The following is a 14,813-nucleotide window of genomic DNA, read 5'->3' as shown; positions in this document are numbered from 1 at the left end:
AGGGAATGTGTACAGACCTTTCAGGGGCATCAGGCGGCCGGCCGCGTTAAAGGAGACGTGGCAATGAAAATTATCTTTGTTATTTAAGAAGCGAGAGGGGTGACATTTAGCATACAGATGTCATTTGTTGTGCTGATATCATAACTGAAATCAGTTTTGAGCTATCTAATATAACTTTTGAGTTACAACACTTGATAGACTCTCATTGTCATCCCAAAACTAATTAGCTAATTAGACACAAGCTCGTCAAAATTTTTGCATAACAATATTACAAGGGTCCATTTCGTGCCGTAATGTTATTGGGTTTATTTTAATATTTAAGTAAGTACACAAAATTTTTTTCTGAAATGTCCTGAACATATTGTCTTACCAATAACTTCTACAAAAAGCTAATTACAAAAGTCTGTATCACGTGCACACAAATATGCACAGCTTTACTGCACTCACCAATGTCTCATAATCCAAGTGCAGGAAACGGAATGGCTATAGCTTATTTTGTTGTGAAATGGCACAGAGATGACTGATAACAACTGCTCAAAAAATGAAACCTGAGAAAATTAAATTAAAAGAAACTGAAGCTAGAAGCTGATAAAACACAACTCGGAAGGACGCTGGCCTTATTTTTCATTGGAGAAATGCACCTTTGTGGCTATCTTGAGTTCCAATCTGTGCTCTTTATGATGATGCCAAATATGGTGGCACTTTGCCAAGGGAAAGCTGCAAATTTGCATTTTGCTATGCACATTATTCACATAGCTTTTAGTAAAATAGCTTTAGTAAAATGCTTGTTTTACAACTTCTATTACTTATTTTGATCTAAAATCACACTACCATGTAAAACATGGTCTCAGGATTACAGAAAAAATTTAATTGAAAAACTGAACATCTTGACCGAATTTACAATTCTTATTGCCACGTCCCCCCTTTAACCTAATTCAAGGGCTAATGTGGTTAGAGTCCATGCATGGCCTCGGAGATGTGCATCTTAAAGTGGATCCCTGGGGTCAGCATTAGTTTTGGCGAAAAGCATTCAGTCTTTCTCATTTGTGCCGAGAGTTGTGAAAGCTGCATGGCATCAATATGGCGCTGCAGAAAAAATGTAAACAGGCGCTCCAGCCAATCAGGAGAGACCGAATTGGACACCATGAGAATAGTTCTCCTGGATTGGATTAGGTTGTCAATGCAGACAGATGACATGCAGAACTTTCGATTTCCAGATTTTCCTGGCAACAGCAGAAACATTAGAACTGGTCAAAATCCTGGAATCTCCTGGAAAATCCAGGAGACTTGGCAGGTATGCTTCAAAATACATTGTATGTTTTAGCTAACACATTCTTATCTTAGGCATTGATGAAGCTGTTCCCCCCCCCCCCCCCCTAGAAGCATTATTTGAGTCATTAATAAAGAAATAGTTCTGCGGCAGACATGAAGCCAAGTTGGTCACCTGTATCACACTATTGGAATCTCTAAAAGTTAATTCTGTTAGAAGAAAAAGTAAGCCTATCATTGTAAGGGAATTCTAGTTCCTTTCCAACAATGTAGAGGAAATGTCTGAATGATGTTTTTGTGAATTATGCAAGAGTCAAAAGCGATTAGCAGATTCCCTGGGCATCTTACTGGTCTCTTAAGAATTACATCGAATCCTCCCATCATGTTCCATTCATTACAAAATCAGCACATCTGTTCAGAACACCTATCTATAGACCTTTTTCACGAGTAAATTCATTTATGGGTTTGCTGATCGATTGTTCTTGAAAACAGAATATCTTTTTTGACTGCACAATATCAGCGATGAACTTCAGCTGACTGAATTATTATCCTACCAGTTCCTTCAGCTAAACCATAGAATGCACACAATGCATAGGTCATTAAATAGTCACAAGTTACAGTGCCACATGGCTAGGTACAGTATGCGAACCTTTTACACCATAATATCTTCTATTGCTGCATGACACTGCCATTCCCCACTCAAAAGAGAACCTGCAGAGGCGGCAGCTAGCACACCTTGTACTCAGAACACCGTTACCAAAATTAGACGCTTTTTTTCCCTTTTGAAAGAAGCGTCTACCTGTGCTACATATAAATATCTCGTCCTTCTAAAGCTGTACAATTTCGCATACTTTTAGGAATAGCACAACCTGCACATAGACACAAGAAAAACACTCATTGTGCTCTTCAATATCAATGTACTGGTTAGACTACACCAAAAAATCTTTATGACGCAATACTAACAAGCCGAATCCTCAACACTGATACTTAATGCACTTGACAGAATAACACCTTTATCAACATTCACTAATGATAGAATCCACTCTAAGTAACTAGCTGAAAACCACCTAAAAGCTAAGCAAGATAGCTCATAGTTTCATAATGTGCTAGGCCCATCTTAAGCATATTTTTTTACTTTTCTGAAGCACAGTTGGGAATATGACAAGCACAAAAAGGCAGTTGGTCATAAGCACAGAGACCAGTATTATATATGAAGGTGTGAAGTGGTCACACAACAGTTCAAAATTATAAACCAGATCCGATAATACCTACAAGCAATTTATAGTTGATACGCTAAATTACTGCACTGGCACTGAAGCTTTTGACAAGAAGGCATGGAGATCGCGCTATTCATGGCTTTTTACAAGCTACAACTTGTAGAATTGCCAAATGCAGACCGTTAGCGTAATAACTGTAAACACAGCTAAGACTAAGAAAAAGAAAAATGCCGCACTAAATTAGCAAAATCTGGTGCAATCACTAGGCACAGCTATTTTAAAATTCAAATGATGAACTTCAAGATTATTTTGCCCTTATTTAAAATTGTGTAATTAAGACTATAGCAATGACGCGTCCTAGTTATAACAAGCACCATCTGCACTATTTCACTTCCTTCTGTGTGCTTCGGAAGCTCTGCAGTGACAGCTAGCAAAACGACAGTGAAAGAGTGGCTTTCATGCAACCTACTTTATTTTACAGTACTTCATTGCACTTGGTTCAAAGTGAAGGTAAATAATTTCATAACAGTTTTTAGCAGGGTACGTAAAGGTCTTGAATACAAAAATTAAAGGGGCTTCATGGGCTGTACATTTCATTCCCAAGGGGTTTTAAGAGCCTGTATGCAATCCATTTTCAAAATAGGGCCATTTGCAATAAACCTCAAAAAAAAAAAAAAGCCGTAAACACAGCACGTGGATCACAGCTGTAATTGACAAACGCCTGAGAAGAAACTAGGTGCCCAAATTTTTTCCCCATTGCCCCTCGAGTCGTCGCAAAGTCTACATAAGTTACCTTTCATATTAGCAACTCTCCTTCCCACCTGGCCTAAACACCACAGTGTGACAGTGTGACCTATGAGACCTTGAGTCACCTTCTGCAAAGTCATTCCACTACACATAAGACGCTGCAGTGTGCTCAAAGCTCCAATGTACTAAAATATATTTACTTAGTAAAGAGGCCATAAAAACGTTCGAAAAAATAAACCACTATATCATGTCTGGTGAAAAATTTACATACTGCAGAAAGTACTTTGATGTCAACAGCTCAGCCAAATCTTCACGTCATGCATGGCAAGGAGAGTTTACCATTGGAGCGCAAAGCTGCTACTTTCTCAACAAACCTCTGTTCAAACAGAGGCCTGTCCTGGCTTTCTTAGGAGTGACTATAGTAATAGCGCGAGAACAAAACGACGACACAGAGACAAGAAGGACACGAAGAACACTACCGCCAGCGTTCCCTCTAGTGTATACTTAGGAAACCCTATTTTTTAGCCGTACCCCTTCTGCAGCTTCAAGTGCACTTGTTGGGACAAACAACAAAAAGCACTAAACAGCATGTGACAAACCTCAGTAACTTCGTTCATTCCTTAGGAAGTTGAAAAATTCACTACACAGGGTGTTTACATAAAAAAACAATGAAAAAACAAACCAACTGCAAGCTTGTATGCAGATGGTGTAGATGATTTCCTGCTGCATCCACACTGCTCCAATGCTCTGAAGAGGGTGATGAAACAGGTGTTTCAAAGCCACAGCATAAAGCATTCAATGCAATGCAACCACTCTTGCTCCTAACAGATTCCTTTTTGTTTTAACTGCTGAAGTTTAGTACACTGCTGGTCACTAGAAACAGCGGCTACAGACGAGCACATGACGCTGTGCATTACTTACAAGCTCGGGTGCTCTGCCACACTTCTGAAATAAGATACATATCTCAAAATATAGAGCTACGCACCTTCTCTAATTTCCAAACAGCTGTAGCGAATGAGTAGTATCTCTATCCTGACATCTACAATAAATGGCAATAACTTGAACAACGACATATGACCCCCCTTATGCTCCTGAAGATGTACTGGCCCTGTTGCCCACTTAAGGGAAAACTCGGAGCATCTTGCAATGTGCTCAGAGTTTTCCCCTGAGTATGAAACAGCCTGAAAAGTACCACGTAAAAAAAAGCCTCAACACTGAAAATAGTAAACGTGCCCGAATGCACGGTAGAAAATACAATGTTCTATTTCTAGCTTAAAATCATGCAAGTCACCGCTGATATGAAACAGGCTGTCCCTATTTCAGAGACACATGATCTAGGTGATCACATGAGTGCTAGAGATTTAGAACACTTGAAGCTAGATAAAACAAGGCCACTTGAGTCATAACACCATGCATAAACACTGCAAGTAGCACTGTCACGCACTTGGTTTTGCAGATGAGAATATGCTAGGGCTTTATTCATCAATACACCTGTTGCTTCTATTCTGCATCATATCCTGAGTAAAAGGCGCTACAAATGCTTGTCTCCTAGATAAGAGGCAAAAATAAACGGCTGATGCTGCTACTACAAAACGAAGATAATTACTATTAGTACAATATGAATTATGTCAAGCTTGTTGAGATGGTAGTACACGTTTTGAAGCAGTGTAAATCGAATGATTAACAAAGACGAAAAAGCATAAAGGGTTTCTTGCCTGAGTCTTTCGCTTATCATTTGATTCATGCACTTTGTTCCCAAAGTACACAACATTTCAGTGAGTGAAAAGCCTGACAAAACCGTCACCTATTTTTATCCCCGCTTTTTAAAATGGCAAGATTACCATTAGGTTCATAAAGCACTTCCACCCCCAACGATCACACGCCACTCTCTTGCACAGGCACTTGAAGATGACCATGGAAGAACTGTCTCGGGCACAACACAAGCACTGGTCACCACAGTACACCACACATTCACAGGATCTTCACTTTATCTTCTCTAAAGGAATGCACCAGGACTTGGTAGTCTGCTTCAGGGAGCACTCGATGTTCTTGAAGCTTGCTCACGTTGAGGATAGACTGCGCAACTTCAGACGCTGACAAGTGCTTGAACACGCAGGCGAGTGCTTGAACGCCGGCGTGGTGAGGTACGCCAATTTCACAAGCAGCTTTAACAACAGGTTTTCCTCTTGCATCAGCATGCATCATCTCATTTCTCAAACAGTTGCGGCACATATTGTGGTGGGTCGAATGATTCCTACGATGTGCAGCGACATCTTCATTGCAATGGGCACCACTCTTATGAAAGACAACGTAGTGGTAGCAGCTGCCAACAAACATTCTTGCGATGACGAAAGGTGAAAATATTGCTGGGCCATTCCACTTGCACGTTGATAGGTTTTGCCAGAATTCTTGTAAGGTGACTTTCAAGGCCTATATATTGAATAGCTGCCCATCCTCTTCTTGTTACGCTTCGTCAAAACTCGTTCCAATACTTGGAATGCACCCCTTTATGAAAACTTCACTGCAGCTTTATAAACTCCAACTTGCACTTGACTTGTAAATGGTGCTCTACTGAGCCCAGGTGACGCTGCTTCTCAAGTCTTGGAAAAAGGGTGCTTCACTGTCACTGCTCACATAACTTGTCATGGAACAGGTGCCACAAAGTATGAACATGATTTTTACTGCTTGACAGGCTACTCAGCGCAGTGGACCGCTTACTCTTCGTTGAACACCAATCGTAACAAAAACTTCGGCATATGGCAAACGGAGTGACGACAATGGAGAAACCTTGAGTGTATAGCCTGGAACAACCTTGATGCAACAAGCCTAACAAAAGACGACCTTTTGTAGAGCCACTTCTAACAGAAGGTGCCAAATCACGTGGGCAGTGGAGCTTCCAGTAGATTGTTGGGGCCATGAAATAAGGCGATGACAATGTCTTCATCACATTCCAATGTGGTGCCAGGAGTGGCAAGAAGCAATGGTTTAAAGGCAGGACTGTGGAATTCCCTGGTTCATCAGACAGATTGGACATGAATTCATTCCACTAGCATTGACATATTGGTTCCACCAGCATTGACATCTATTTTGTCACGAATGCAGGCTATGCAGCACAATTCCTATTTGATGTTTTGATGAATGCTTTGGTGAATGCTCAAAGGCAGTAGAACTTTTTTTTTCGTGTGAGCCTCATCTGGATTCTGGTGTAATTGCCGACGCAGGAACAGGAGATGATGTACAGCATTTGGCGATGAGGTTGAGGCTGGTCGGTGGTGCAATTGAGAACCTCTTTTCTTTGTTGCTGATGCAATGGAAATGGACAGACGAAGAAAGCCACGTGAGACGCCCAAGCTGTCAGCCCAGCCGTCGAAGAATCCTGATGATTTCTCGTCGTTCCGGGAATACCGCAGGTGAACGAACATGAGGTTGAAGTGCCCGTCAAGATGCGACCAAGACCGCAATCATCCTGCTGGAGCTCTGAGCAAAGAGGGACTTCAGTATGCGTTGTGTGCATTGCTGATGGTTTCAATGATAGAGCTCTGAGCAAACACCACAGAACACCAGCCAAGAGCAAATTTCAAATAAAGCATTCTGCCAAATGTTGAGTGGAACTAAGTTGCTTGCGTGAAGAATCAGTTGCTTCATTTAGCTTCCATTAAATAATTCCTGTCTTCCACTACACTTCAAGAACAGACTTCAGTGTAGACACAGCCGAGTGCGAACATACTCCATTGATAACAGCATCAGTCACGTTAATCAGCCCCCCAACCTAACAATATATGACAACCAAGGTCATTTCGGCCCTAAAAGCAAACACTACCAAATTAATTACTCGTTTACTGTTGAGCCAATTCGAGACAGTGAAACCTATACGTATAACGAAGTATGGTATTTACTCTATTGGAACGCTAATTATTTCTTTTTCAAACTTTCATCGCTTATTGTTGATTTCTGTGTTAGAATCGAATACTTGCAAAAACAAAACAAAAAAAATACCACGCATGCTACCTCAATGTAACCATCCAGTTTCAACAGTTCTGGAATACATGCTGCTAGAAGTTGAATGATTTTCTTTCAAGCATTCCTCCGGCATATGCCAGCCATGTTAGTGGTTCCATTTATGTGTAGAGATAATTTGATAGGAATTTCTGCTCTTCTGTTTTTTCAAATAATGGCTACACGCTCCAACAAGCGCAACACCTGCTTCAAATGGACAGCCATACAGATGACACAAAAAGTCAGAAATTGTGAAACTACAAGGCAGGTTACTTTTAATAAACTCACAATCCATGGATCTCCCATGAAATAATGTTAAAGTGCAAACCACAAAGGCTCTTGTGTCCCTTGTACTAGCCATCATGATGAAATAGAAAGAGTGGAAGAGTCTGTTATTTTAGTAACTGTTTAATTTCTAATGTGCTTGAAGGAACCGGAGATAATGTCATCTAAAAAAAGGGATAGTGATACAAAGCATTTCAGCGAGCATTAAACCTCCCAAAATGATAAGTTAATCGATGCTGCTAAAGATGGGCACTTTTTTTTTTTTTTAAGCTGCAATATCCCACAAAGGTATTGTTCTTCTGCCACACAATTTTGTGTTAATTCGCGGTATTATGATTTTTTTCTCTTCCCCATGTGAATTAACTGAAAATTTCCTATCACACTGCAATCGAGAAATATGGCATAATGTTAATGCAGACTGCAGATATGACTTGTAAAGCAGCCAAGCTCCTAAACTGCCAGGCTCTACAGTGAAAGAACATTTGCCAGATGGGCATGTTTTTTCAACCAGTATTCAAAAAAGAAATGTCACAGGATACATACAGCACTGCTTACAGCCCTAAAACTTGAATTTCAATAAAACATCTGACATGATGAATGAAAAAACACATACTTCATTATGTATTTGATCTTCTTGAGTGAGTCTGCTTTCACCCTTATAAGAAGAGGATGGCTCTTGTAGGCAGTATTCTTCCAATGATGGTAAAGAAGATACCTGGAGGACAGAAAAAATAAATAAACTGATCAAAAAACACACTCCAGAGACTATTACCTCTCGACCCCAATATGAAAACCTGTCATGAACATCGACTCTTCGACACATTTAGAAAGTTGCACATATATTAAACAAAATCTGAAAGAAACATATCTCAGCGTGAACAGCACATTTTGACAAGCTTGCACAGGAAGCAACTACTAGCATGACAACTTGCAAAAGTGTGTATGTATATGCTGCAAAACCTACGCACTTTTCTTCATCATCAAGGGTCTTCTATGTTTGCATATTGACTCCTTTTAATTAACACTATGTGACACTGTTCGAAAAGGTAAATTTTATGTACAGCATCATCAACAATCAAATGCATGAATAAATAGAAAAGCACCGCTCACCTCTGCTGGTAAGGATAGAGTTTCACAAGAGACCAGATCTCATCAGCCACACAACAGTTGCATTCAAGAAGCGACAGAGATGGGAGCAACGTCTCTCCAAGCAATGTGAGCAAGTCAAAACGGAGGTCTGGATTGGCAGAGCCCTTCTGGTGGAAAAATGCTCGTCCCAGGCGCACAATTTTCACGATCAGCACAGGATCTATGTGCATCAGAGGACCCAGAGCCATGAGCATGGGCAGCACCAGCGTACGAAATTCCTCAAACGTCTCCACTAGGGGCAGTGGCCGCAGACCTCCTGATGGGGCATTGTATGGTCGGCGGAAACCTTCTGGCAGCCCACTGTGCCTGTTGGCAAAAACAACACAAATGTTACAAGGAGCTTGCACGCACAAACAAGCACAGCACACTGATTCTTTTCAACGCCCCATATTCATGTTTTGAACAAGCTTTCCGTGAGAGCAAGCCGAACGGCAGGCTAGGCCTAATCGGCGTAGGTTGCATTTTGGTAGCGGTAGTGTGCAGTATACCGTATTTACTCGATTCTACCGCGCCCTCGATTGTAACGCGCACCCGATTTCCACCGCGAAAAATTAAAAAAAAACGTAAGACATCGATCGCCACGCGCACCCATTTTTCTCGCTGGCCCGCACGATCACAGCACTCGAAAAAACGACTCCTTTTGGGAGCGTCTTCCATTTCAATATGAGGTACGGGCGAAGCTTGTGCCCATCTGACGTGTAACAGAGCATTGCCGTCACTGTAGTTTTACCGTGGACCAATGTCAGCACACGAACTTGCTTTGCCCCCTTCTTCTCGACGGTTGTAGTGCCAGGCAAGAGGCGTCTGATCGGCATTCCCGATTTGCAAAAGCAGGTAGCCGTTGTTGCGCCGCAAGTTTAGGACGAACCTCTGAAAACTGTGAAGCTTTTCATCGTACTCCTCCGCAAAACTTTTCGCATATGCATGTTCCCCTTCGGAGGGAAAAGCCTTTCCTCTTCATAAAGTTAGTTAGTCAGCACCTGCTCGCTTTAAACTGGCTCCGCATTAGACCTTTTTCTAAGACTAACTGCATAGCCTGCACTTGGAACAGTTCTGTCGTCACGGGCCGCTGCGCCGCTCGCTGCTCAAGCACATACTCGCCGAGCAGCTCTTTAATTTGCGGAAACCGACCCTGCTGTGGTCCACTGAAGCCTTTGCGTGAAGCTTTGCTGTCGACAATCTTCTGCTTTTGTTTCCACCGGTCCCGCCCGCACGTTTCGAGAACTCCGAACGATCGCGAAGCGGCCCGATTTCCGTCCGTTTCTGCACACGCGATGACTTTTCTTTTAAAAGCGGCATCGTGGTGCACTCGAGTTTTTGGAGTCGGCCCTTCCACGCCGTCGATGCTAATGCACTACTAGATGACGAACTCCTCAGCACACGTACGAAGTGCCGCACATGGGAAACACATAGGCAGAAATGGCCGACGCGCCATGCCGACGCACGTAGGGGGCGGCCATTTTGGATTTGCTGATGGCAATAGATTGACTGTAATTTTTTTGTTCGTACTCGATTCTAACGCGCATACGATTTATGAACTCCCTTAACCGGAAAAAAGGTGCACATTAGATTCGAGTAATTACGGTAAGTTGCAGTTTAGTACGCAACTAGCGAAACTCTTTGCAGTGGTAAGGAATACATTTCGTTATTGAAAATAAGGGACGCATGTATAGCACTTGAATGATGATTTGCGATTCAATTGCAATGTGTTGAAATCGGGTGTGCGCCTGCAAAATTAAATGATCAGTGTCTTTCAGTGTGCGAAATTTCGGACGTGATTCGACATAGTATCTGTGTAATGCGCATAATTGAGGCAGTCTGAGAAGCAGTCGGAAAATTATCACGATGGTACTTTCTTTTGCTTTTTGTGTTCACTCCGTTGGCAACGCGGCTCTTTAGACATAACTTCACATTTTTCCATCATTCAGAAATTTGAATTGATGTAAGCACTACGCATCGCATGCTTATATTGTTGCATGCGCGAGGCTTCATGCTCAACACGCTTTGAACAACTGCGGCACTTGAAGAAGTTTGTGTTTGTTATAGCGCAGTACCGCTTATAGTGCGGATATTCACGATTCCTCTGACTTACATTATGAGTGGTCTATACTGTACGTTTCTTCATTCGTTTCGAATACTTCAAAATTTACAGTACCATATTTACTCGATTCTACTGCCCCCTCGATTGTAACGCGCACACGATTTCCGCCGCGAAAAAAAAAAAAGTAAGACATCGATTGCAACACGCACCCATTTTTCTCGCTGGCCCGCACGATCACACCACTCGAAAAAACGGCTCATTTCGGGAGCGTCTTCCATTTAAATATGAGGTACGGGGCGAAGCTTGTGCCCATCTGACGTGTAACAGAGCATTGCCGTCACTGTAGTTTTACCGTGGACCGATGTCAGCACACGAACTTGCTTCGCCCCTTCTTCTCGACGGTTGTGGTGCCAGGCATGTCGAAGTAAAGAGGCGTCTGATCGGCATTCCCGATTTGCCCAAGCAGGTAGCCGTTGTTGCGCCGCAAGTTTAGGACGAACCTCTGAAAACTGTGAAGCTTTTCATCGTACTCCTCCGCAAAACTTTTCGCATATGCATGTTCCCCTTTGGAGGGAAAAGCCTTTTCTCTTCATAAAGTTAGTTAGCCAGCACCTGCTCGCTTTAAACTGGCTCCGCATTAGACCTTTTTCTAAGACCAATTGCATAGCCCGCACTTGGAGCAGTTCTGTCGTCCCGGGCTGCTGTGCCGCTCGCTGATTGATATGTGGGGTTTAACGTCCCAAAACCACTATATGATTATGAGAGACGCCGTAGTGGAAGGCTCCGGAAATTTAGACCACCTGGGGTTCTTTAACGTGCACCCAAATCTGAGCACACGGGCCTACAACATTTCCGCCTCCATCGGAAATGCAGCCGCCGCAGCCGGGATTCGAACCCGCGCCCTGCGGGTCAGCAGCCGAGTACCTTAGCCACTAGACCACCGCGGCGGGGCGCTGTGCCGCTCGCTGCTCAAGCACATACTCGCCGAGCAGCTCTTTAATTTGCAGAAACCGACCCTGCTGTGGTTTACTGAAGCCTTTGCGTGAAGCTTTGCTGTCGACAATCTTCTGCTTTTGTTTCGGGAACTCCGAACGACCGCGATGCGGCCCGATTTCCGTCCGTTTTTGCACACGCGATGACTTTTCTTTTAAAAGCGGCATCGTGGTGCACTCGAGTTTTTGGAGTCGGCCCTTCCACGCCGTCGATGCTAATTAATGCACTACTAGATGACGAACTCCTCAGCACACGTACGAAGTGCCGCACATGGGAAACACATAGACAGAAATGGCGGACGCGCGCCATGCTGACGTACGTAGGGGGCGGCCATTCTGGATTTGCCGATGGCAATAGATTGACCGTAATTTTTTTGTTCGTACTCGATTCTAACGCGCATGCGATTTATGAACTCGCTTAACTGGAAAAAAGGTGCACGTTAGGTTCGAGTAATTACGGTAAATTGAATTTGAATTGAAGCAAATTCGAATACTGTAATATTTGTTTGAATATTCAATACATTCAGATATTTGCACAAACCTACTAAATTGGATGCCCAACAAACCAGTTATCTTACTTGGAGTACAGTGGTTCCACCAGTGTGTGTACCAACAGGCACAGCCGACGGGCAATGTGAGGCTGAGAGACTGCATAGTGCTCAGGCAGCCTCTGCATCAGCCTCTGAGCATTGAGCCAGTCGCCCACCTCAAGCAGAGCCTCACAGAGGCCGAGCTTTTGGTTCTCCTCCTAAAGACACAAAAAAAAGCAACATAAGCCATTTTTCCTGATGATTTACCAGTACAGTAGAGCTGCAGTAACATCGTAGACAGCTCTGAATGATTGCCCGAAAAGGTTTTAGATGTCATCGATCACACTGGTACTTGTTATTGTACAATAAATGCATGCATGTGCAATTAGGGGACTAAATGTGCCGTGTCTCGTAACAGCTGGCCTTTAGAATCTTGTAATGCTGTCCTACACGATGCCAGTGTACTGCAGTGAAAGCGATTGTTTCAGAAGTGGCAGATCATGGCAAAACCATCTCACTTTTATTTTTCTTCCTCAGGTTATATGTGAATGTTAGTGTATGCGGTTTGGCTATTTTGCAGGCATTCTATTGGCTTTACTTGCAAATGGTACAAACACAAAAATGTTACATGTTCAATTAGAATCTCCAAACAAAACAGATATTTACATGCATAGGTAAGCAAAAAGATTAAAATATCCAATGTTAAAATGCTAATTTTTTTTCTACTACTAAACTGAAGAAGTCACAAACTAAACCAGCACATAAGAATCAGCTGTAATCACTTTGCGGGATCACATGCACCTCAGCTGCCAGAGAATGTACGTTGTATCAGTTATGCGTTATATGTTGAAATTTTCGCTCTCAACTCAACTGATGGAGACTCCTTGTCTGCCACTCTGCTCTGATTTCGCATTAGAGAATATTGCGATGCACAATATTCTTCCCCCCCATTCCCCGTTTACATGCTCGAAAAGTTGAAACTGTACTAAGCTGCTAAAAATTGGATAAGACTTGCCAGAGTCAGATCGTCGTCCTTGTCCTCATCCTTCTTTTCTTCGTCTTTTTTCTCAGAGGACATGATCACCATTGCTGAGCGTTTTGCGTACTGCAAGGCTGCATTTTCCTCCTTCTTATGTTGCTTAGCCAATGCTGCATCATCTGGCAGCAGCTGTAAGAAATAAAGATGATCATTCAGACAGCCTATAGATTTTATAATGTAACTCCACCACTAGTCCAGCTATTTAATATCGCACTGCGTCATGTTCAGTAGTTTGTAGATTCTAACAAAGAGGAAAAATTTTATAGCGTTCTGACTGTTAGTGGAAAGAGTGTACTGAACAAAGTTCGGCACGACAGCACTGTAGGTTTGTTAGTTTACATCATTATTTCAATGTCTGATATAATTTTGACCAGAGCTCTCGAACATGCATCCTGTACACCTTCTGCTGACGGCTCGCACATTACTGCCTCAGTACAGTATTTTTCGTGAGGCACCCCATGTAGCCACCATGTGTTGAAATATAACCAAACAACAAAGCTTTTATATCCCAGAATTGTAATCCAGATTTTAAATGTCCTGGACATAATCATCTATGTTTCTCAAGACCTGGAGCCCAGTTTTTTTTTTTTTTTTTTTTTTTTTTTTTTTCAGAAGTGACCCATATACAGTCGCCAACAGTTTATTAGGAAGGACTTGGTAAGAACTATAAAAAAGTTCATAATATGGAAAGTCGAAAGCAAGGATTCACCGAGAAAGAGCATTATTTAAATGCCCAGTGGCTGGAAACACTTGTCAAGGTGCACCTGCACACACGCACGTTTACACACAACCAAGTTGGCTTGTATTTTAGCCACTGTTTGGCTATTCCTGTCGGCATTGAGCTTCTACGATTTACATGTCCCGGACTGCCCCACCGCGGCTCGGGATTGTCTGAAAGATTTCTTTCTGGCGGCAGGCAGACAAAATGCCCATGCACGTCTTCGATGCGCACAAGTGCTCATTTGTTTTAGTTACAGCAAAATGTGTTACAGTAAAAATAAATATAATTCGCTATCTAACCGCTGTTAAGGTCGGAATAAAGTCAGCGTTCTCGCCAATGGCGCAGCCATGAATGAAGCAGACGGCTTAGCAGACGCCACGGCGGATGCAGCCAGCACAAAGTGTGCAGATGGGCAGAGACCGCTGGGGCTGGCTCATGCCCCACGACGGTGCCGGTGCAAAAATTACTTCGACACACCATCCACCAACCTACTTCCTCACTCGACGAAACACAGACCTGGTGCGGTCTTCTTTTTCTTCTTTCACATTTCATTTTTGTAGTTAACGTAAAAGTGCATCCAATTCACAAGAATTGACTGTTGGGCCAGTTGGTGCTTTGACATAGAAACTATCGTGAGAGCGCAACAAGACACGACACACAGAAAAAGACAGACGAGACCTGTCCTCGTCTGTCTCTTTCTGTGTGTCGTGTTTTTCTGCGCTCTCACGATGGTTTTTATGCGTCCAATTGCCACCGTGCAAATACAGTACAGAGCTACCAATGACGGCAATGTTCGGGGTGCGCCTATTATGTGCAGAAATAAGACA

General features: G+C 42.8%; 1 protein-coding gene across 2 annotated transcripts in view; it reads right to left on the bottom strand.

The window, feature by feature from the left end:
* Positions 1–14,813, bottom strand: part of tho2 (THO complex subunit 2-like protein) — a 101,860-nt gene that overhangs the window by 73,514 nt on the left and 13,533 nt on the right. For both annotated transcript variants that reach the window (XM_075882173.1, XM_037428836.2), the window contains exons 10-13: positions 13,242–13,394; positions 12,275–12,444; positions 8,625–8,969; positions 8,128–8,229 (exon numbers count right to left, since the gene is read on the bottom strand). In XM_075882173.1, the coding sequence (XP_075738288.1) occupies positions 8,128–8,229; positions 8,625–8,969; positions 12,275–12,444; positions 13,242–13,394 (770 nt within the window). The remainder of the gene's footprint in view (positions 1–8,127; positions 8,230–8,624; positions 8,970–12,274; positions 12,445–13,241; positions 13,395–14,813) is intronic.

This window comes from Rhipicephalus microplus, chromosome 2 (assembly GCF_043290135.1).
Source record: "Rhipicephalus microplus isolate Deutch F79 chromosome 2, USDA_Rmic, whole genome shotgun sequence".
Taxonomy (NCBI): Eukaryota; Metazoa; Arthropoda; class Arachnida; order Ixodida; family Ixodidae; genus Rhipicephalus; species Rhipicephalus microplus.
This window is presented reverse-complemented; position numbering and strand designations above follow the sequence as displayed.